The sequence below is a fragment of the Archocentrus centrarchus genome, chromosome 6, assembly GCF_007364275.1.
Source record: "Archocentrus centrarchus isolate MPI-CPG fArcCen1 chromosome 6, fArcCen1, whole genome shotgun sequence".
In the NCBI taxonomy this organism is placed as follows: Eukaryota; Metazoa; Chordata; class Actinopteri; order Cichliformes; family Cichlidae; genus Archocentrus; species Archocentrus centrarchus.
Window position 1 is genome coordinate 15,187,878 of NC_044351.1, and position 25,312 is coordinate 15,213,189.

The 25,312-nt window shown below is 40.3% G+C and overlaps 2 protein-coding genes across 2 annotated transcripts; both read right to left on the bottom strand.

The window, feature by feature from the left end:
• Nucleotides 1–17,361: 17,361 nt before the first annotated feature.
• LOC115781774 (potassium voltage-gated channel subfamily A member 1-like) lies at nt 17,362–19,779 on the bottom strand. The gene is made up of 2 exons (XM_030731626.1): nt 19,703–19,779; nt 17,362–19,085 (listed from the first exon to the last, which is right to left on the bottom strand). The coding sequence occupies exon 2, from the start codon at nt 18,835–18,837 to the stop codon at nt 17,362–17,364; it is 1,476 nt and encodes a 491-aa protein (XP_030587486.1). The 5' UTR covers nt 18,838–19,085; nt 19,703–19,779.
• A 1,982-nt stretch (nt 19,780–21,761) lies between these two features.
• On the bottom strand, nt 21,762–24,649 carry LOC115781759 (shaker-related potassium channel tsha2-like). The gene is made up of 2 exons (XM_030731604.1): nt 23,206–24,649; nt 21,762–22,003 (listed from the first exon to the last, which is right to left on the bottom strand). Exon 1 carries the CDS (start codon nt 24,647–24,649, stop codon nt 23,231–23,233), a length of 1,419 nt encoding a protein of 472 aa, XP_030587464.1. The 3' UTR covers nt 21,762–22,003; nt 23,206–23,230.
• Between the last annotated feature and the right edge of the window lie 663 nt (nt 24,650–25,312).

Below are 25,312 nucleotides of genomic sequence, written 5' to 3' on the forward strand. Positions count from 1 at the left end.
GTTCAATTAACTGAAATTGAAAGAGCTTATAAAGGGTATATAAATGTGGCAAATGTATCATTTTATATAAGCTTTGCAAATAAGTTGAACTCTGGAGCAGAAATCCTGAAAAAAAAAAAGTCAACTTTTATAAAAGTTTGTTTTCACATTGTAAAATGTCACATAATGAGATTTGTATCAAGATTCAAATGCAATACACACAATTTTATTAGTAGGGGTTAAAAAAAAAACTATAGTGTTGCAAAACAAGCATGCAAAACTTTGTCAATGTAATGCATTTCCATCAAGGCGGAGTCACAATGTGCTGCACAGAGCCTAAGCTAACACAGAAGTTTTACACCTTTATTGAAAATTAAAACTAAGTCAATAGATGTGTGAACTAATAAAGTAATGAAAGACCACAGTCAGAAAAACAAAAAAAAACAACAGAATTGTAAAACTAATTTTATAAAAAAGTAAAATCCTTAATATTCAGGAATCAACATCATAAATAAAGAAAACCAACAACAGACCAGTAAAATTGAAGCAGCAGGAAATCACCGTTCAGATAGTTGATGTTTTTGTTTCTTTTATTCTACTATTCGATGAGTCGACTGGTTCCCTCAGCAGTAGTCCTGGTGGTGGTGGACATGTGGCTAAAAAATGAACAGCTGCGGGGGGGGCTGCTTGGGGCTCGGAGCCCCACTAGTTTCAGGCTGCAGGTGCTGAGGAGGCACCAATAGAGGAAGGTGAGTGTGTAAATAATGCAGGCAGGCAGCAGATTCAGGGGTTGTGACAATGAGTCAGCAGCAACACAGATGGAGGGGGTGGGCTTTGCTGTGAGTGTTCCCGGACCAACAAACACTCATGCAGACTTCACTGCACTGGTGAAGCATAATGGAGGGATCATAGTGATGATGCATGACTGATGTCTTTAGAAATCTGTTTTCTACAGCTATGGAAAATAACTTTGGCATTTGGTGCTGTTTCTGCTCCGGTGGGAAAAGACTGGCCCAGAAAAGGCGTGACGGGCTTACTGATTAGTTTATTGATTTGCTTGCTTTGATGAAACTGCATATTTATGTTGATTATCATAAGGCAAAGGAGGAAGATTTAGGGGTGAGGACGAATGATTAAGCAGTAAAGAGTTAATTTATAGAGATCCATCACTTTGGTAGCACATTGCAAACACCTGGGTCAAAGCAGATGTTATTTAATTTTAAAGGAATTTTGGGGACATTTATGGTATTGAGACAATGCTGTGACTTTAAATTCCAGGTTTCTTATGTCTGATTTCACTATAAAGCCAACTCAGTTTGCACTAAAGTAAATCAGCAAACCACATTACACTCTGGTCAGGTGTTATCTCTGGACAAAGCAGAAAAAGCCCTGATTTTTCACTCTTCCACAGAGCTGTCCTCTGCAGGGGTTCAGTCTGCTAAACTGCTGAAGCCTCTCTTTCCTTGAGGACTGCAGCTACAGTATATGGGGATATGTGCAGAGGGCACAGTAACTGCAGTCACTGTGAAGTATGGCATTGACAAATTATGGATCCAGACCCCTAAACTGAAAGGAACACAGATATACTAAAATATAAAATACAAAATATTATAAGAAACTCTCAAGGAAAACATGATAGATCAGTTGTACTTTCAGAAAGAGCTTGTAGAGAAATCATGGGCTGAAGTGAGGAAAGAAAAAGGTTAGTTTTAACATTTTCCATGGACTCTCCCCTTCACAGAGGTGCAGGAAAATGCCCAGCATTCAATTTGGTTTATTTGATAGGGACTGACATTGGAGGTGAGGGTTAGTAATACACTGACCTTGCCACATCTGTACAGCTATTCTCCTCCATCTTACCTAAAGTGACCGAAGTCTTGAGCATACAAGTCTGTGCCAGACAGGACGACAATCTAAACATACTTTTAGGTTATGCAGTTTTTCATATGACAGCGTTATGATGGTCAGTTATGTACATGTGTAATTTCTTGGCCCTGGGCTGGGAAACCTGCAGGGACTGCTCTCAGCAGAAAGCACTCTCTCCATTTGTCAGCCTCTGACAGGCCCTCTCAGCAGTGGAGCTGCATGCACTGCAAAAAATGACCACTTTCACAATCTGTTTACTCTCAGATTAGATTATTAAAACCAGAGCAGACATCTGAAATTGTGATTTGATGAGCAGAAAACTAGTCCACAATCCTTGTAACAAAGAAGTGATTTGCATGAAAAAAATAAAACAAAGCAAAACTGAAATCGGTGATTAATCAAATAATTTTCCACCTTTAGGGCTTTGGACAAGGCATTTAAAGACCATCTGAATGAGCCTTTGCAGCGGTGACAGCACAATAAGCATGACTGGGCCAGATACAGTGAAGAAAAATATTTTGTTTTACCTTATTTGACAGAAAGTTGTGCATTTTCAATATATTTATGATAAACCCCTAAAAGCCTCTTATGCTTGGCTATATTAAAACCTAAAATAACAAAACTGGTGTTAAACTAGAATAATTTTCCTATAATGCTGCCCATTTTATTTTGGGTTTGGCTCAAACACCTTTAGGGATGAGACACCTGAAGTTCCTCTATAAAAAAAAAACAACAGCAACAACAAAAACATTGCAACAGCATAACGAATATATTTAATTGGTTAATTAAAAACACACAAAGCAATTAATGAATAATAAAAATGATTCATAGTTTCATTTTTTATTAAAAAAATGAAACAACAAGCAAATACTGGGGTGGATTTATGTGACTGAACTAAAATCTCTCATTTTCATAACTGAGTCAGTGAATGTATTTTATTCCAGCCCACTCAAGGGTTGGTAGCTTATTTACATTTTCTAAACACAAGTGGTAATATAATGAAATAGGATAAAAGGCTGACAGTTTAAGACACGTAGTGCACACATTAGAAAACATTTAAAAAACATTTTATTTATCTGAACAGTTTAATAAAGGAAATACTTTTTGCAGTGCGCGCAACTCTAGACTGACCCACACGAGCCTTTACTGTAAATTCCACCAGCAGTCCGGTTAATGTGGCCTGGCCAGGAAAGCTGACATGATCCTCTATCATCACAGTATGTGATGGCTCCTCCATATGGGGGCTGTGTGCAGTGCAACATGCACGGCAGCTTAGATCCAACAGCATCTCTGCATTCTCTCCTTTGAGCTCAGACTGAGGGCACACATGCCCAATTACTTTGAGCCTCCGAAATTCAGGGGCGCTGTATAAAAATGACTGTAATGCCTAAAATAGTTAATACAATACTTTTGGAGCTTTTCTTAAGACATTTGCTGCTTTTTTCACTCATTTTCAGTACAGTCCTTGTACCTGACCATTTATAAATTTATTTGTTTGTTAAGCCACTTAACACTGATCAATAAAAAAGGCACCTAACTCAAGGCATGAACCAGTGTTGTACATTATGTGTTGTGTACACACATGGCATATAAATCTTTAGGCACTTACGAGCAGCAAACTCACATAATTTGTTACCATTTCTTCCACTGAACATACAAAAAAAGGCCATGGTAGGCATGAAATAGTATTTTTGCACCAACAACGTGGTTCCCAAAGAGCTATTAGCTGAAGACTTGGCATATCTATGCATGTGTGTCCTTAAGAAATGTCAAAATGGCCAAGTGGAGCACAAAAGAAGAAGAGGCAGGCCTGAATGGAAACGAACTAATGAGCAGATGAACAGTAGGTGAAAGTCATGTCCTTAAGACATAAAAAAAAAAAAAAATCCAACAATGACCTGATAAAGGAACTGAGAGATGCATCTGGACCTTCAGTTGATACTGTTCACTGAAGCCTTATCAGAAATGGTCTCAGTGGAAAGGTGGCTGTGAAGAAGTCATTCTTAAGGAAGGGAAAAAGGGACAAAGGCTGTGATATGTCACATTACACAAGAACTGAACTGAAAATCACTGGCAGCAGTTCTTATGGAGTGATGAATCCAAATTTGAAATTTTTGGTTCAAATCGTCAACATGTTTGGCTGAGGTCAGGAGAGAGGTACAACAATGAGTGTCTACAGCCATTAGTAAAACACGGTGGAGGCTTCATCATGGTTTGGGGCTGCATTTCAGCCAGTGGTGTTGGAAATCTTGTGAAAAATGTTTTAATTATGAACGCAGAAAAGTACTGTCAGATCTTGATCCACCATGCAATACCATCTGGAAAATGTCTGAATGGCGTAGACTTTGTTTTTCAGCATGACGATTCCAAACACACTGGAAAGAAATGAAATGAGGGGTGGCTCAAGACATTTGCACAGTACTGTGACTAAAATTGAATTGAACTGAACTGACAGTGTTTTCCCAGAGGGAGAGGTGAAGTACTGTAGATGTCATGAGTTCGGCTCTTTTGGGAAAACCATAAGAAAGTCGAACCAAGTGTATCGAGCCAACAAATAATCCAGCACTTGTGTCTGTGTGATTTACCAAACACTATTTCCAGCATTACAGTGACCTTTGTGGGTGGCTCAGACCCAAGTCAGCAAACCCCAAGTGTTGTCAGGTTGTCTGTATCTCAGCAGTGCTTCATGGTGATATCCTTTTGTGGTTTTGTATTTGCCAGCCTCCTTGAGCGCAGTGTGGTGATGTAATTGAAGCAGGAAGGTCACAGCGACAGTTTCGTTGATGTTAAGTTTTGAATTTTCTCCCTCAGACAAGCACGCTGACGCTGCACACCGGGCAGGAGAAGCATGTGAAATGAGATCCATATCACTCAATACCACAAGGACATATTCACACTGGGAGTACTGATAACAGCTTCTACCAGAGTCTGAGAGGATGAAAAGAAAATTTTAATCTGCATGCTGGTCCACCACTTTAGTCCAAACTGAGATGTTACTACAGGTACTGGATTATTGGTCTGTGGTTCCCAGACACTGAATGACTTTGGTGATGCCCTGAATTTTCATTTAGCAGCACAGCAACATTTACTTTTATGGTTTTGAGTGAAATCTCTTAATATGTTGGTTACTGACAGACATGTTCCCGTGAGGGAAATTTGAGGACCTGCAAAACTAATTAAGCCTCAGCTCTAATTTTTGTTTATCTCTAATATTCAAATACTAAGGTGCTGAAAGCATTAAATATTCACTTTTGTTTAAAAATTGAGCATTTTCTGGGCAGAGAGGTGAATTGTGAACAGCAGATGTGCTTTTTTGTCCATGGCATGTTTATGATGTTCATTTTTTTTTTTATCTTATGTTTTTTAGTGTTTGAGTTGTTGTTCCTATTTAACTGACCTGATTCCTCGTGTTTCTGAGGGTTCACCTTTTACCTGTATCTTCATGTTTCCTCGTCTTCATCTACCTCTCCACACCTTGTCAAAACTCGAATCATTTCCTGTTTTATTTCAGTAATTGCTTTTTCTGCTCATGCTTATTATGCCTTTCTGAAGGTCTTTCAGAGCAGAGTTTTCTTTATCTTTGACAGATATTCTAAAATTCTCCTAATTGTGGTTTTCAATCATTTCTATGCAGAATGGAGTTTTGGCATCACAGCTCCACCAGATCTTGATGCCATACTTGGCTGGTTTAGGAGGGATCTACGGCCTGAAAGTGCACCTGTTCGAAAAGCTACCAACTGTTCATCCACACAGAGATCATTACCAGGGAGATAGTTTATGTCTAAATGGAATGCAAACACTGTCTGGCTATCCCTGAAAGCAGCAACTTTATTCACAGTCTGCCTGTCAAGCTGAAGGACGTCTCTAAATCTTGTTCTGGGTCTGTTAGCCATGGTTCACTGCAAAACTTTACAATGTAGTGATTATGAGTTGGTGGGAAATTGCAATAAAATCAAAGCTTATATTACAAGCATGCATATGTTTAACAACTTTGCATTATCCCTGCGCCACCAGTGGGCCAATGTCTGTAAAATACTGTGAACATTTGTTGGAGAAGTAGATTGAATTATTCATAATAGGAAACATTTTTTTGATTAAAATATCACAACACTACATTTAAATATAAATATATCACTGGGGACATAAATTACCCACTTTGGTCATTTGAAGATTGATGGAGAGAAAATTTTGAGTTATGGGTACTCACTGAAATACCTGGAAATTAAAATTTGGAGGATATTGCGAGACTTTTTCTTTTTGCTTTTTTAGTTTTGTGAATTTATTTTTTAAAAAAAACTTTAATTTTTACAATGCAAATCATTTACCACACACACACACACACACACACACACACACACACACACACACACACACACACACACACACACACACACACACACACACACACACACACATATAGATATAGATATGAGCTGTGTGTCCTGTTACCTCCCTGATTGTTTGAGACCTGTGTCTTGTGCCCCAGTCACCCCTGACTGTGTGCATATATAATTCTGTACCTAGCTCTCTTTGTCATGTTGCCTCTTGATTTTCTGGGCTGTTCAGCTCCTGTTCCTGTTTGCGCTCTTGTTGCTTCTTTGTTTCTTTGTTTTATGTTTGTTTGTTTTTGTTTTCTCCCCTGCTGGATTATCCTGCCATCTTCTTGTCTCTACTTTTCATTATATTGTTCTGTAAGTTATTACAAATCATCAGAGCAATTGTGGTTCTTGGCTGGCCACCTCAGTGTCCCACCAGAAGAGCCACCACATTATATGATAATATGATGAGTAACTAATGGAAACTGGGTAAAGTCATAAGATCAGAGGCTGATTTGGGGACTTTCTTTAGGAACTTTCTTCTATACCTGCCACCTGGATCTTCTGTGTCACTACAGAAATGTGGGGCTGTCAGTGGCCTGAAGTGAAGAGATACATTTAACTGCACTGAGTTTTGCAGAGACCATTTGTGGACTTCCACAAGGACGAGGAAATTATGGGCATGCCCTTAATTATTAAAGAAGTGTGTCAGCAGCTTGGCCTGATGGAGGTAATGCAAAGAGGAAGTGGGCCAGAGAGAAGGCCTGGGTGACTGGGGGTGGTGGTGGTAAGAGAGGGTGATGGGCTTGGACTTGGGGGTGGGGTGGTTTTAGGCCCAAGGGCTTTGCCTCAAGCATGGGAGATCCAATAGTGCTGCCACAGCTATTTTACACATTGTTAACATTCAAGAACCTATATGATGCTGTTAGAAGTGAGCTGCTGTGCACAAGTTTCTCACTGATATGGAGCCATAAATTCAACACCAGAGGACACTTGAGATTTGATACAGAGAAATTATATGATACTGTGCATGCACAGCCGATTGGGCCACAGTGAAAAGGCCCTTGAAATACATTTTGGATGACATCGACAGGAATGGCATCGCATTTTTGTCTTCACAGAAATCGATCAGGGAATATCAAGAAGCCTGACTCAGGTAAATGGGCCATCCACTCTGTGTGTGTGTGTGTGTGTGTGTGTGTGTGTGTGTGTGTGTGTGTGTGTGTGTGTGTGTGTGTGTGTGTGTGTGTGTGTGTGTGTGTGTGTGTGTGTGTGTGTGTGTGTGCGCAAGAGAAACAGTGAATAACAGAGGCAGGGAGGTAATGAGGACGTGCAGCCACAGTACAGCTGCGTGCAGGCCCAGCTGTGCGAACTTATTTTTTTTGACAACACATTTGCCCAACAGTTAACTGGTAACTTTTCACTCACTGATATGTGCTCAGGTGGGCGTGGGATACTAGAGCTTCCAGGGAGAAGGAGCTCAGCTGAGGCCTACAGCACCACTGACCGACAACACCTCAATTGGTCCAGCACACTGATCACACTGATTTTTGTGTTGTTTTAAATTCTTATACAAAATTTAGTGGATTGTAGGTGGACTGTATGTACCAATCACGGTGTGCGGTCACACCAGTCATGGTGTGCGGTCTTAGCTCTGGATGTAACAGAAGAATGGAGACCAGGTTATTTTTTTCCTAATTCAGTCACTTTGGTCTTTAAAGTTGAAGTCAGTTTCTTTAAGTTTACATGATCTGTTGGCATGTTGAGCCATTGATTTATTGATAATTTTGTTCTTTCTTTCCAGTTAAGCAAGCTTGTTTATTTTTGGCAATGGCTAAAGCTATTGAGATAAAGGTTGGGAGGTGTTTGGCTCACTGAGGATAAGATGTAAAACAAGGGGGATGGTGGGATGCTGAAGCTGGGGACCCCTGGACAGCTCCCCCAGGACCCTTGACCAGAATGCATGGAAATAATTATCAAAATCTATTGTGCAGATTTAATGAGCAGTGATGTTTATTCTGTGCAAGACTTTGAACTGACTTTGTTGAATTTTTGTGTTTCAGGACATGGAAAAAATAAATAAATGCATATAGATTTACTGTTGATGTCTAATTGCCAACTATTGAGGTCTGATGTTCTTTATCATTTTAATAGATGGTGAATTTTATTTCTGTTGATATTATTATTATTAGTAGTAGTAGTAGTAGTAGTAGTAGTAGTACTTATCTTGTTTATTTCCTTTTTTACTTGTTTTTTTTTAATGTCTTGTGTTAGTTTTACTTCCTGTCTGCATGATTGTCTTGATTATTTTCACCTGTATTGATTATGTGCACTTCTGTTTATCCCTAATCAGAATAGATCAGCATACAGTCCCATCTTCCCAGCATGTGTTTTTGTTTGTTTGTTTGTTTGTTTTTTTGCCAAAATCTCTGTTCTGCTCTCTTTAGTTTTTGCTGGCTCCCATGTTCCTTGGATTATTGCTTTCACTGGACTTGTTGTATTTGGTTTGAGGCTTTTTATCAGGGTTGTTTTTTGTTTAATATTCAGTCCTCTCCACTTCAAACTTCACACCAGTTCTTTTTTTTTTAAGTTATTAAATTTTTGACAGGTATGATAGATAGAATAGAAGAACTAAACAGCTAAAGCTTTCTATATAGTATGACATGAACTGTGGATAATTCATCTTTACTTATTACCAATGACCTGGTTGTAAAGGATATGATTGACAATATTTTTTCTTATTGCACACAAATAACCTGACACACACAAACCACCCCTGAACTCATTCTGTGTTAGCCAGTGCTTGTTATATTCTCACATGTCTGTGCCACAGAGTTGTGGTGTTGTCCAAAGCAAATCACATTTACTGCTATAAATACAGTTGCCTCTCTATACACCTTCCTCCTTCTTTAAATATTCACTAAATCTTAGCTAAAAATAGATCTAGACAAATGCACAATTTATGCTGTTTGTTTTTTGGAGATAAATTATTTATTGGTTTCTTACTCCCTCACCACCCCCCCCCCCCCCCCCCCTTCACAATCCCACCATCCCAACCAAAAATTAACAAAAGCATCAATAATAACTTGAAATGTTTCCCAAAACCTATTGCCAAAGTATATGAAAGTACCAGTGCCTGGACAAAAATTGCAATCTAGACTGACAATTTCATTTCATTTCATGACCTGTGTATCATTTGGTGGCATGGACTTCTAGATGACAGGGATCTGTTTGACCATATATTGTTTTGAGTTGTTGTAACTTAACACTATATAAATAAAACTGAGTTGAATTGAATTGGACTGAAGTATAAGATTTAAAGGGGAAAAAAACTAAGCATGAGAGGTTAAAGGGCCTACACTCACAGCAGCTCAGTGCATTTAGGTATGTGGACATGGTCAAGACGACCTGCTAAAGTTCAACCTGACCATCAGAATGGGGAAGAAAGGTGATCAAAGTGACTTTGAATGTGGCATGGTTGTTGGTGCCAGCCTGGCTGGTCTGAGTTTTTCAGAAACTGCTGATCAACTGGGATTTTCCCACACAACCATCTCTATGAGAGATGGTCCAAATATCAGAAAATATCCAATGAGAGGCAGTTTGCTAGGGGAAAATACCTTGTTGATGCCAGAAGTCAGAGGAGAATAGACAGATTGCTTCGAGCTGATAGGGAGGCAACAATAACTCAAATAACCACTTGTTATGACCAAGGTATGCAGAAGAGCAACTCTGAACACACAGCTACACTGGGTGTCACTCCTGTCAGCTAAGAACAGAAAACTGAGACTGCAGTTCACACAGGCTCCACAAAATTGGACAATAGAAGATTGAAAAAACATATCCTGGTCTGATGAGTCTCGATTTCTGGTGCGACATTTTGATGGTAGGCTCAGAATTTGGTGTTAGCAACATAAAAACATGGATCCATTCTGACTTCTTTCAAAGGTTCCAGCTGCTGTTGGTGGTGTAATGGTGTGGGGAATATTTTCTTAGCACATTCTGGATCCCTTAGTACCAAGTGAGCATCATTAAATGCCACAGCTTACCTGAGTATTGTTGCTGATCATGTCCAACCCTTAACGGCCACAGTGTATCCATCTTCTGATGGCTTCTTCCAGTAGGACAACACGCTATGTCGCTTCTTGAATATGACAGTGAGTTAGTTCACTGGACTCTGATGGCCTCCACAGTCACCAGATCTAAATCCACTGGAGCATTTTTGGGATGTTGTGGAAAATCCCATCATGGATGTGCAGCCGACAAATCTTCATCAACTGTGTGAGGCTATCATGTCAATGTGGACCAAAATCTCAGGAATGTTTTTGGCACCTTGTTGAATCCGTGCTATGAATAATTAAGGCACTTCTGAAGGCAAAAGAGGGTTCAACCCTGTTCTAGTAAGGTGTAACTAATAAAGTGTTTTGTGACCTTTTTTACTGTAACATCTTGAACAGCACACACAGTTTTGTGCCTCTGGTGTGGAAATTTACTCATCTGTTTCTACTTTTTATTGTAAAAACAGAAAAGTTAGGAACATGTTCACCATTTGCTTGGCTAAACTACTTACTGATGACTCATTTTTTAAAAAAGTTTTCTGACTTTAGTAATGGCCAGTGGGCTTGGCACCACAGATAAGCTAAGGAAGTGATAAGTATGAAGAGTCTATTGTAGCAATGCAACAGTCCTTTGAGTTGCATTGCTACTCCTGAAGTAAGAACATATCTAACTAACTAAAAACTTTGAACTGATCATTTCTGTGGTATCCATAGTCATTTTTAATAGCTTTATTAATGCTGAACCCGTGTGCTGTTCCTTAGGATCAGTCTAGGAAGAAACAGAACAATGCCAAAGGAGTATTTATGATTCATGGCCAAAAAGTAAATTACCAAAGTCTTAAAATAAAAATTAAAACCAGATGCTAAATATTTAAAAATGAAACTACATTGTATTACACTACAGTGTAGTTTCATTTTTAAATGAAACTACATTGTATTACATTACAGTGGGCCTCAGCATGACAGCAAAAGATTCTCATTGTGTTACAGTGGAATCCTGGGACCTCTGTGTTTGTTTAAATGCATGTAACAGAGAGAAGAAAACTAACAAAAGTGGTGTGAAATCCTCTGCTGTTGCTGAGCCCCCCTTTTGTATGATGCCTTCTGTTATTCCAGTCCAGTGGGGCTTACCAGCACAGAGAGCGAGAGAGAGGGAGGGAGAAAGCAAGTGAGAGACAAGGAGAGAGTGAGTCTGTGAGCGGGACCGGTGCCAACTCACTCCACCCTTACTGCTGCTGCCTGCAGAGTGAAGAGTGCTGCATTTCCTGAGGGCAATGCAGAGGAAGGGAGAAGAGGCTCACTTCTGCTCAGGTCACCGCATGGCAAACGAAAGCAGAGAAAACGAGAGGGACCGAGTCAGATGGACAGCAGTAGATGAGCTGCAGCATTCAGCAGGATGCCTCTGCTGTGGGTGTTAAACTTCACACCATCAGAGGACAGAAGTGGGAATGAATCATGTTTTTTTACACCCGGAAAAACTGCACCCACTCCTTTCACTTTCTTCGACTGTTCTATGATTGGATGCTTTTTAGGGTGACTGCCCTCAACAGCTGTGCACATTTGTGTTAAAAGGCCCCTTCATTATGAGCTTCTATCCGACAGGCTGACGAAATCACATGCTCAGAAGCAAGATGTTTTGGAGTATGCTGAAAACATTGTAATTTATGGAGAGCAATGCTTAAGGCTACACTCTAGAATCGTGCAAACATTTTTAATAGTAACTTTAGATTTTCAATCACATTTTCAAGTGAAAAATAAAGCAGGAGCTTCAGGAAATTCTGCTGTTTCATAGAGTGAGAAAATTCATAGATAATGAAAAGGAGGCTCAGGTGCTTTTAAGCCTGTGTGAATATGGCACAGGGCAAAGTGAGGAGTGGAGCTCTTCGGGCGTCTGACATGTGTAACAACTTGGAGGGGATGACAGAGAAGCCTCCTCCTGGGACAGGAGGATTAATGTTGAACCATTAGGTTGCCCCGATGAATCACTGTTAATAGCTTCAGTGAGAGGATACAGTATTTAGAGCTATTTAGATGGAGACCTCAACTTCTGCTCTTCGAGTCACACGGTGAGGCAGATTCATTTATGTGTGCATTTGTTCACAGTGCATAAGTACACCCCATTCCCAAGCTGAAATGAGCATACGCCAGCTGATCCTTAAAAATTTATTGAAGTTAATGTAAGATGAAATCAGAAGTGATATAAGAAAAGAAATAAATAAACCTTGCATAGATCACAGACCATGCCTTTGTCATCATCTGACAAACTGAACACATTGTAGCATAACCCTTGGTAAACACAACATGACAATGACGGCTGGATCGGATAACGCAATCGGAGTTTGGGCTCGCTTGTGGACGAAAAGAAGAGGAGAAGAGTTCAACAGTCCTTTAGGCGTTTTGCTCCAAAAAGGTCCAGCTTCCCTACCAGCGGTTAAATATACATTCTTGACAGAAAAGACAAACTCGTAGCCATTCTCACACAAACAAGAACTTCTCCCGATATTGTCACATTTGGCAAGTGAGGTACACAACATCGCAGTATTCAGTCGTGTTCAGTGCCTCCTTAAGCAGGCAAACAAACAAACAAACAAAAGCAGTCCAATATCAAGACTTTCAATAAACAAGAATTCCTTAAAACCAGTGAAGTACAGAGGAGAGTGTGTGGCACAGGCCCTGTTTAGACACGCTGGACATGTTTCCCACAACACTGCATCATTACAGTTTAGACTGAGATCAGAGGGGGCGAAATGTCTTCTGAGAGAGCATTTCAGTCCTACAATAGAGATGAAGTCTAAGAAACTAGCCCTTGACGTCCTTGCTCGCATTCAGAGCCTAGCAAGCCCCAATTTGAACATCACACACAGATGGTGAGAAATGCCATCTCAGTGATGAGGTCAGCGCTAAAGTGCTTTTAAGAAATCCAGCAAAGGACACAACAAGTTCTGAACAGGGCCTTACAGGAAGCCTTGGTGCAGATGAAAGCAAGGTTTTTTTTTGTTTTGTTTTGTTTTTATTTTAATGATGCAACTGTATTATAGTGGATCCACAGTTTGAAAGGCAAAGCTCATGCAGTCTTCTGTCAATCATGCAGTTTTTTGCAATTAGTAGGTTTCTGTAGAGATACATTTTAGCAGTAGAGATTTTTAAAAAATGAGAATGTGGTGTTTGAATGAATCCTGTTTTTTTTTTCTTCTTCCTCTTGAAACCAAGAAGACAAACCTTATTTTATATATAAGGTTTGTATATATATATATATATATATATATATATATATATATATATATATATATATATATATATATATATATATATATATATATATATATCATAGTACATTTCTTGTCCACATCATCTAGTGTAAAGCAAGTGGTCATAATACAGTAGTTTCATAATCATGGCTTACTTGGAGGAACATTTTGTTTTGATATTCCAGTATAAGGCATGTTCTTCCTAAATCATTCATGTTACAGTGCCACGACAAACAAAACAAAAAAAAGAAGAACACACTTTAAAATTGTTTTTCATATATAATTGTAGTATATAGTGGTTACTTTGTCTTACTGTAGCTAAATTGCATTTGTTTTCATGATATTTCATGATTTTTTTTTCTTAATTAGATTTTCTAAAGATCTTCTTACTCATGTTTGTTTGCAGAAGCATAGCATCTGACAGTAAGCTAAACAAATGAACACATGTAAAATAATTTAGGCACCTTCTCTGTAATTCTTTCTAACAGCTGATCGGTCCAGTGCACTGATTCTCTGTCAGTGCATCCTGGGCTCTTCCTTTGGGACTCTGCTATAAGTTTGACAGCGAAACTTCAGTCCGACTAGGTAGCTCAGCGGGAACTGCCACTATTACAAAGTCTATATTTGGATTTCTCTCAGGCTTCTCTCAATAAAATGTCAGCCTCTACGGCTGACCTCTCTAACCTTTACAAAATCTCAGAACAAAAGATAAGAGGTTGGTACATAAGCAGCCCTGTTGTAAGTATCTGTCAAGTGTTTTTCCGACATTCAAAATTGTGTTCCTGTTTTTACAAAAAGCATTTAAGGAACAGGTTAACTCTTATTCTATTGCTGTTAAGAATGCATGTTTCTGTTGGGTATCTGAATGTGTAGCACCATCCACACATGCCCTCAAAGCAAGAGTAGCAACAGTAATGTAAATGTGAGGGTCACCATTTGTATTTTCATCTCCCTCGTGTTGGTCGGTTTCATGCAATCCTTCGAGAATCAGTATTACATGAAACATGTAACCAATGCAAACAATTTCTGGGTAGCTGCATTATGATGGTGATGATATATATATATATATATATATATATACATAGGTATGTATGTGTAGTATACATATGAGAAATCCTACACAAAATGAATGCTATTTTTTTTTTTTTTTTTTTGCTTTTACTGACATTTACCTTGCCTGAGGTGGACACACTTCAGCAGTACAGTACAAAGATCAGTTCCAAATGAAATGACAAATAGTACCGTAAACTAATCGACCAGCCACCAATAACATGACAGAGAGTAAGATAAAGTATTGACAAGAACATCATTTTTTCCAAAATTATTCATGAAGGCTTGCTTCAGCTTCAGGAAACGTGTTAAGGTAACAAAGCAAGAATGGTAGTCATGTACTAGCACCACAAAGACTAGCCAAACAACTCTGACATTCAAGCAGCACTGCAGTGTTTCTTTTTCCAGGATACTGTCAGGAGAGTGCTAAATATAAAAAAAAAAAAAAAAAGAAAAAAAAACATTAGCATAGGTAAAATATAAAATCTATCATTTGGGGAAATTATTCTCAATATTGAGTATAGATTGCTGTACAGTAGCTGGAGAATTTCAAGTGCATTTTGTTCCACTCTATCTACAGTCTGGCTGTACAGAGCAATATGCTGAAAAATGATGCATGACAAATGTGCAAGCACAGAGAAAAAGGAAGAAAAATCTCACGAGTAAAAAAAAAAAACAGATTCAAGCAGCTGAATAAAACAACTGTGCAAAAAAGAAAAAAAGGGCTGCAGTTTGCTGTGCATCATAATGCCCAAAAATTGCGGTATGACAGCTGTTAAAACTCGATTAATTAAACTCCTCTGCTGTATTCCACACAGGTGTGTTTAAACACATTCAGTTATTTCCCTGTGACAGAACGGGAACTTGACATGGCACTGTTTCAAAGCAACTGACACATTAAAAAGTCAACCTCATCCCATTAGGAGAGTCAGGCAATCTCTACAAACTCTCTACAAATGCGTTCTGATTGTGCGTAGCTTTAAGTGAAAAATGAGCAGGATTGTGGTACACTATTTATCCTAAGTGCTTGTGTAAAGGCTATGCTTTGGGACTCTCACATTCAATATTGCATGACTGCAGTTTACGCTTAAGGTTCCATTTTGCATTATAGTAAATGAAACCCTGCATTGAAGCTTGCAGCTCTGCAGTATGTTTGCAATGACCTCACTGAGGTAGAGACCTTGAAAGGATGCATGGTGCACAAAGAAAAGCAAAAGGCATACATAAAACCAATGGACATTCCCTTTTGAAGTGGAATGGTAAACATGCAGAGTACAATACATTGCTGCTCAAGGGTATAAATAAGTGCATGAGAGCATAGAAACTGGTTTGTGCATGACAGCATGGAGCTTTTCTTTTTTTTTTCCTAAATCACCTGCTCACCTTGTTCACCTGGCATAATTAGCATCATAGCAAACACTGTTTCAACACTAAAACAGAAGGTAGACCAGCTCTGCTCAACCACACAAACACCGCTGAACACAGAGGCACTTTCACTGGTCCTGTTGATGAAGGGGGTAAAGGCACTAGCAACTAATGTCAGTATAATTTTCTGATAAATATCCTTCTCACGGGATTCAAAACCAACGTGACCAAAGATTGGAAAATGGAGACAGAAGCATGACTAAAATCTGTTCTGTTGTTAAAAGAAGGTCCATGCACTGCACTACTACTTGGTGCTTATTATGATTATATGCATTTTTGATAATATTTATTCAGTTTCTTTGTCTACTTTAAAATTATTAACTCTGCATCCTCAAGGTAGGTTTGGATATATTTGATCACAATTCAGAAACATCCAGAATTTGATTTCCTTAGTTTTCCTGACAATAGGACACCACAGAGTGCCAGAATTGCAACAAGCTGTATACTCACGTCATGCATTAAATATACCAGGATACAAAAGTACCTTGGTCGATAGACCATAATGCAGGTTACTTTTTTTTCATGCTATGATCTCATTTATGTACTGTTCTCTTAAGGTTTAACATTCAATTTCTATACTTCTAAATGATTAGCATTTCGAATCAAAAACTCATCCAGTGTACTCGGTGTGAAAACAGAATGGAAGGGGGAAATGGAGGCAGATATCCAAAAGAACATCCTTTCGGTGTGTGAGATATGTCTCATGCATGCCAGTATCAAAATGGAAAGTCTCTAATCATGCTCGTGTGAAGCTCACGTTATCATTGTGCTGTGTTGCGTCTAAAGGGCATGGCATCGAATCACTTGGTGATGACACAATTACAGCAACTGCTGGAAAACAGCAGCATTGCAGATGTCTGTGAAGCAAGTAGATCACTGTCTGTTTATATCCAAACAAGAGAGATCAGTCTTCCTCCTATAAGGTGCTTTGCTGAGTAGAAGATCCTTTGCAGAGGGAAAGGGGAATGGAGGGACGGTGGACGGCTGGGGGGGTCTCCTAACATTTTTGGCGCTTACCATTTGGCTGCAGATGCTTGCATGTCTGCAGTCATTTCTGGTGCATTGTGCAACTTGCTGAAATGTTATCTGTACCCCATGCATATAAGATTTTAATTATCACACTGTGGTCTGATAAGACTTTGTGTGCTCTGCATCCTCAAGGGAGCCATGTACATGTGTAATGATCAATGTTTTCTTTTTGATGTAACTATATATTTGTAGTATCAGAATAATTATTCTATCTACCTGTCATAGACTCTAACAGCTTTGTTTTTTTTTTCTGTTTCCTTTCTGTATAGCTGAGCATAATTGTAGGCCTAATGCCACAGAGCGTTTTGGGGAGTTAAATGAAGCATTCCTAACTTATGGTCTACTCCACCTATAACAGTCCCACAGAGAGAGACTAAAATTCCTACCTACTGTCTAAACATCTGTAAGCAGCTTGCTTTTATTTACACAGTTTTGGTTGGCTATAGTGCAATTGCCAGTTCTGAGGTTTGCCTCCCTAAAATTATCGATGCTATTGTTTATGTCTCCATCAATCTCCATGTACTCTGATTTGCTGACGGTAGATGAACTACGGCGGCTGGAATTGGTTTCAGATGGGATGTTGGGAGTGCTGACATTGAGCAGCTGGGCTTGCTCTTCTCCCTCAGTTTCCCTGTGGTAGAAGTAGTTGAAGTTGGATACAATGACAGGCACTGGGAGTGCAATTGTCAACACTCCAGCGATGGCACACAGAGATCCTACAATCTTGCCTCCTATAGTGACCGGGACCATGTCCCCATAGCCCACAGTTGTCATAGACACAACAGCCCACCAAAATGCATCCGGGATGCTTCCAAAGTACGATCCTTGCTCGTCTGCCTCAGCAAAGTAGACCGCACTGGAGAACAAGATGACTCCAATGAACAGAAAGAAGATCAGGAGTCCCAGCTCTCGCATGCTGGCCTTGAGGGTCTGCCCCAAAATCTGGAGTCCTTTAGAGTGTCGTGACAGCTTGAAGATCCTAAACACCCTGACCAGACGGATCACCCTGAGTATGGCCAGAGATGTTGCCTGCTCTCCCACCCCCTCATTATCTGGGTCTTCAGCCAGCTCAGTGCCAAGTGTAATGAAGTAAGGGATGATGGCCACTATGTCAATCGTGTTCATCATGTTCTTGAAGAAGGCCGGTTTGCTTGGGCATGCTAGAAAGCGTACTATCAACTCAAAGGAGAACCAGATTATACAGAGAGTCTCAATGACAAAGAAGGGATCAGTGAGAATATCTGGCTTGTAATAAATTGTTGTGTTCCCCACTCTCTCTTTTCGACCTGCTGGGTCCCCTTTTAGTTGTGGTAAAGTCTCTAAACAAAATATAACTATTGAAATCAGGATCACCATCACGGACACTATAGCAATTCCCCTGGCAGGGCCTGAGCTTTCTGGGTGCTCGAAGAGGAGCCAAATCTGACGCTGGAACTCCTTCTCAGGTAATGGACGCTCTTCCTCCCTGATGAAACCCTCATCCTCACGAAACTTCTCCATTGCCTCTACTCCCAGCTCATAAAATTTTATTTCTTCTGAAAACATATCCAAAGGGACATTCACCGGTCTTCTCAGCCTCCCCCCAGACTGATAGTAATAAAGGATGGCATCGAAGCTGGGGCGGTTTCTGTCGAAGAAGTACTCGTTTCTCAGAGGATCAAAGTACCGCATCCTCTTTTTTGGGTTGCCCAACAATGTTTCTGGAAACTGGGAGAGCGTTTTCAACTGCGTCTCAAATCGAAGACCCGCTATGTTGATAACCACCCTCTCGCAGCACTCATGGTCAATGTGGTCAGGGGGGTAGGTGTCCTGAGGATGGCCAGGGACAGCCGAGGTCTCATCCATATTATCTCCCGCTACTACGGTCATTTTGGGACGAGGAGATGATTAAAGAGGGGAAGGAATTGTGCTGGGACGTTGGTTAGTCTGGCTGAGAAGGCATTCAGGATTGGGAAGTAATTTTCCACTCCTCAGCTTCCCACACCCCTTAAACCATTGGAGGTGTCCCCAGATACTAGGGGGCTGGCTGCTTTGCCTCAGTGCGGCTCCACTGTGGTTCTTGCTGGCTTGACCATTGCTCCTCTCCGGTGCATCTGCAGCTATTGTTGCTGCTGCATCTGTCACCCAGAGAGAGAGGAAGAAAGGGGGAGATAGAGATAGAAAAAGAGAGAGGGAGGGAGGGAGGAAATAATGGGATCAAACAGCACAAGATATTTGCTGTATCAGCATTTTCTGCAGTTCATTTATTTATTTATTTACTTCTCTCAGCCTGCGATTAGTGCAGTTATTTCATATTAAAAGTAAAAATAATGCATAGAGTAAAGAAATTATGTAATATGTCTGTATTTTAAAGCTCTCTTTACAACTTAGTAGTGAGTTTATAGTCATGTTATGATACAACAGTTATTTTCTATACTGGTTTAAAATTCCTATAAATAATTCTTCTGGCATTTTCGCATAGTTGTAAAACATTTCTGTACAAATTTTGACAAAGAAACGCTGAAGCTCTGTGTCTTAAAGGAGAACGACAGTGATTTATCCTATGGTACTCTCAACAGCCTGAATTATGACGCATAACAGCTATTATTATTTCTACATGTATGTAGTCTGCAGCCCAAGTGCTGGCAAAACGTGAAAGTGCATATAATAAAAACACTTCAGTACATTTTAGCCAAAAGAATCTGTCGATGAATAATAGTCTAACCAAAACTGTTATATAAGTTTCGAGGCTTACCGTGGTTTGATCTTGAAACGTCTTGAATGCGTCTTATCCTCGAGTAAAATCATCCAAGAGTAGCGCATCAGTGGGTGTCATGTGGCAACTTTGCATTGTACCAATTTAAAAAAAATAAATAAATAAATAAAAAATCCTAGAGCCTCACTGTGCTCGTCGCCATCCAAAGTGTGTGTCAGTAAGTAGGATGCAAAATGAGATAAAAAACTGAAATCAGATAGTGAGGAAAGCCTGAGATGGAAAAGGAGCGAAAAGAGAAGATCGCAAAGCCGCGGCGTTGGTGGGTGCTCGCGCGGCGGCACAGTGGTGTGAACAGCTCGCAGTATACCGCAGGAGAAAATCTTGCACTGCAATTCGGGGGGGAGATACATTAAGGGGCAATAAGCGAGCCCTTGACATTTCCAGACATCACTGCATCAGCACAAATCTGCTGCTTTTTGCCACTAGACAAGATGACGGGCAGAATGACTTTCAACGCAGCACCAAGAGGCCAGTAGGAAAAAAAAAAACTGGTAGCTGAGAGAGACTCGAGTGTAGCAACGATGTCCAAATGTTTTCTCAACAATGTCAAACATGTTTTGCTGTGCATTTTACATGCAAGTGCAGGGGATGCGATGGAGAAGAGAGGATGGGGAGGGGAGTGGAGTGGAATGGAGTAGAGTGGAGCGGAGCGGAGATGAGAGGAGAGGAGAGGAGAGGTGAGGAGAGGAGAGGGAGGGCAGCTGAAGGAGGAGGAGTTGGAGGGTTTCGACGCAATGCAGACCGGCTCTACTAAAGCACGCCGCCAGAAGTTCTCCATACACCACAAAAACAAGAACGTTTGTGTGCCAGCGCTGGTGCAATCACACTGCAAAGAAAGACAGTTCCTCTGAACACACTCCACGTAACATCTGAGATAATCTAAATCTTAGAAAATGAGGCTATCATCAATTGGTGAGATTAAAACATCAGTTTTTCTTTCATCAGGTTTACTTAATGATTTACGGATTAAACCGGCGTTAGTCGGTGGTGTCAAGGACTGCGCAAGTCTGCATCTGAGCCAGTGTGATATCAGATTCAGTGTAGTGAGTTTGAACATTTTACTAATGAGGAATGAGACAGATTTGCTCACCAACAATCGGTTGGAAGCCCTTAAAGCTTCGAAACATTGCATCCTTTGATGCATCCAGGCTGTGTAGATCTCACGTCTGATCCTTTATAACATACTTAGTGTGAAGTCGCTGTTACACTTGGCCTCAGAAGACAGGCAGGTATACGAATAAGGCGGGGAATTTTCCACTGATGACTTTCAGCACCACGGAGAGCGCAGATGATTGACCGTCGTCTGAAAACTTCGAATTCCCTTCAAAACAATAACACGCACTCGCGTTATGTCAGCAAAATAAGCAAATAATCTGCTGTGTTAATCGCTGACCTGTATGCAGACGCCTGGGGTTAACAGTGACGGGCTGAGCTCACCTTACTGAAAACAAATATGTCCTAACTTTCTAAAACACAGAATAAACACAAAATCGTGTAATCGGATTTCTGTCTCATTTGTTAAAATGTGCTTTGAGCCAACCCCCTCCATTTAACACTATGACATTTTATTAAGTTAATTGGTTTCGTGGCAAGACAATCCAATGTCTGATTCTGTGCCTATTTTCCATGATTCAGCACCAAAAGTGATAAAATGTATTAAACTAATTAGTGGGTATAGATTTTACTTTTTATTTTATTTATTTATTTGAGCAAAGAGCTTGATGTTTTTCGTGTCTGGTCTCCATGGTGAAATAATAAAAAATGACCAGTGCTATGTTTTCTTCTTCATAATTCATTTATAAAATGGATTAAGTTAAGTTCACATACGTGTTTAAATTAGAAAAATAAATATTTTATTACATTTTAAATCCACAATGAATTCAGTGCATGCAGACGTTGCATTGTAATGCTCTGGGCTATGATGTTTACAGTCTGAATGTTTGTATACAGAATAAAGTTACATTTTACAACGTTGCATTATAAGCCTCAAGAGAACATTAAGAATTAGAAAAAAAACCCAATATATATATACACAGTTCCTTTATACAAAGAAAGCATGGTCATTCATAAAGCGTACACAAAAGAATGTTTTGTGCACATAAATATAGAATCCATTACGCAAGACTGAACCTTTCCCATGCGTTTCCACTGTAATGTCTCTGTAGGTTACAACACTGGCTATGCATAGTCCATCCAGTATTTTGGAGAATAAGAGAGTGTCACGCTTGTGTCTTGTTGTGACTCTGAGGGAACAACAAGCTTCACTTACTCGTCTGCTTCCTGCAAGTAAGGAGAAAACAAAACCCACCGTGTTAACATTAGGAGGTGAGAGAAAGCAGTCAAGCATGTGCTGGGCTTAGTTAACCAGCACAAGCATCCGGATACGTACAGTCAGTAAGCAGGATCTCAAGGGCTTATGCCTAAATCAGTCAAGGCCAACTGCAACTGTGCAAAGATACTCGAGCTAAAGTGTTAATATTGCGCACTGTGGAGCCTGAGGCAGGAGTGCTGTCTGTAGGAACATTTATCATCCACACAGCGGCGCTCAGAGCTCATTTGTGCTTACAGATCAGCGTCCCACAGACTCGCAAGTTCCAAAGAAAAATAAAGCCCGTGACAATTTCTCCTGTCTCTCTAATGAAAACTTTGAGTTTCCCAGATTTTGTGAATTTATATTCTTAGAATACGATCTCAAAACTGTGAAACCTGTCATTGGGTTATGAGATGTTTTACTTATAAATATCTGTTACATGTCATGTGATGAAAGAGGGTTGGAGCTAACACACATTCAAAAGGTCATTATATGTCTTTGCACTGGGGCTAATGTAAAATACTAAAGTTACCAAAAATATTTTGTCAAGCAGGTTAAAAGTAATTAAAGTTGGGGACGAGGAAGTCTTTACCACACATCCCGAGAATGATAGAGCACCAAGTAAGCATGTGACTACAGCCAGCTCCCCACAGAGCAGCGCACGAGCTCACCCCAAAAACAGAAATGCACGTAAACGAGCTCTAGCTTTACACAGCTTTGTTATGGGCGCCAAATTTCTTTCACTCAATTAATCAAAGCACCAGAATTAAAAAAAAAAAAAAAAGACAGTTTTCAGCAACAAAAAAGATAATTTGTGATTTGTTGTGATCTGTCTTTGGGCGTAAACAAAGAAAAGACACCCCAGTGTCACAGAGGTTTCGTTTCTTTATTGCAATTTTCCGTTTCAGAGAAAAGATTCTGTTATCATAAACTGTTAACTGATGGTATGAACTTCACAGCTCTGAGCTCGTTGATTTAAAAAGAAATTATACATCACTGACCTATGTATGCAAAATATGTAAATTTAGATCAGTTGGAGGAATGACTGCCTTTTTCATTAAATTCAATTAAATCAAATCGAGCTTCATTTTGATGTAGATTACAGACAAAGGCTCAACACAGCTGCAGCATGCAGAAGCCTAAACTGGATGTTAACTGGAACAAAACTCACCAGAAATGAACACAAAAGGTCTTCTTTATACGTCCGTCAGCTTCCCTGTGTATGTCTCCACTGGAGTCACATGTGTCAGAGTTTCTAAGTCGTCGCTTTCCTGATAGGACTCGGTTTTGGAGAGCGACTGGTTACTTTTGATGGAATCACTTTCGCCAAATGAGGGCTGATGTCCGCAAGTCACGTGCACATACTGGACGTTTTCTTCCTGTTCGTTCTCTCTGTGGTAGAAATAATTGAAATTGGACACGATTACAGGAACAGGTAGTGCTATGGTTAGCACTCCGGCGATTGCGCACAAGGATCCGACGAATTTACCCCCAATAGTGGAGGGATACATATCTCCATAACCAACTGTGGTCATTGTCACCACGGCCCACCAAAACGCATCAGGTATACTTGAAAATCGAGATTCGGAGTCATCTGCTTCAGCAAAATAAACCGAACTGGAGAATAAAATAACTCCAATAAGTAGGAAAAATATAAGCAGTCCCAGCTCTCTGAGGCTCGCATGAAGCGTTTGTCCGAGAATCTGCAGACCCTTTGAGTGTCTGGAAAGTTTAAAAATCCTGAAAACACGGACCAGACGGATGACCCTCAGTATGGCCAGAGACGCGGCCTGCTGACTGCTTCCCTGATGCTCTGCGAGATCAAGGCCCAGGGTGATGAAATATGGAGCTATAGCTATAACATCGATCAGGTTCATTATGTTTTTGAAAAAAGCTGGTTTACTGGGACACGACAGAAACCTCATGGTGAATTCAAAAGAGAACCACACAATGCAAAGTGTTTCCACCACGAAAAACGGGTCTGTGAATGGACTGGGTGCATTGCCGTGCGCAGTTCCATTGGCCTGGATGTCGTTCACTGGGGTGACCTCTCTAAACTCGGGTAAAGTCTCTAAGCAGAATATAACAATAGATATCAAAATAACCATAACAGATACAATGGCAATCATCCGTGCAGGTCCTGAACTCTCTGGATACTCAAACAGGAGCCACAACTGGCGCTGAAACTCGTTGGTAGGCAGTGGTCGATCCTCCTCCCTAGCCAAGCCCTCGTCCTCTTTGAAAAGCTCTACGGTCTCTTGCTCAAGTTCATAAAACTTCATTTCTTCCAGGAAAATATCCACAGGTACACTCACGGGCCTCCGAAGCCTTCCTCCAGACTGGTAATAATAAAGGATAGCATCGAAGCTCGGCCTGTTCCTGTCAAAGAAGTATTCATTTCTCAGCGGATCAAAGAAACGCATCCTTTTCCGTGGATCTCCCAAAAGCGTGGTCGGAAAGCGAGAGAGGGTTTTTAATTGCGTCTCAAAACGCAGACCTGAGATGTTTATGACCACCCTCTCGCTGCACTCCTGGTCTGCTGATTCCAAGTCTGCAGCATCTTGTAACAAAGGAGTAATGGCCACAGTCTCTTCGTGGTTCTCCACCACAGTCATCTTTTTTACCCCTCTGAGGGTAAACCCGTCACTCACCTCCTTGGAGGCTTCCTCTTGCCGTTTTGCTTGTACTCCCTCCCGTCTCTCTTTCTCATCCAGCCCTCAAGTCCCTCCTTTGTCTTTTCTTTTTTCTTTTTTTTTTTTTTTTTTATCTAAACCTATATTATTTGTTGGTATCCAAAATTGTTTGGCTGTTGTTGATTTACACCAGCCTTTTGTCAGGTTAGTGCCTCTGAACTGTCAACTTCCAATGGTGCACAGAGATCTCCACTTGCATAAGCTATACCAAGAGAAGGCTATCATATTCACACCATTTAAAACTCCAAAGCCCTCCCCAAGTTGGAACACCAGATGACACTTGCTGCTGCTGTCCCTCTCATGCTCAGTCACTGCACTGTGGCAGTGCAGTGATTTTCCAAGTAAACATGTAGCCTTGGAATATGTATTTTTGATTTTAATTGGAATGTTTTATGCTATATGCCCCCACTTTAAAGTGCTTAATATTGTTCCTTTCAGAGTTTGGTCTAATACTTTTTTTCAGATCCAGAGTCTATTCAGAAATGGAGTGAGTCACTTTGCAGGTCCTTCATTCATGAAATCATGGGGTTATTCTTGTTCCGGGGGAACCTCCATGACCCTGGCTGTGTCTAATTTGGTATTTTT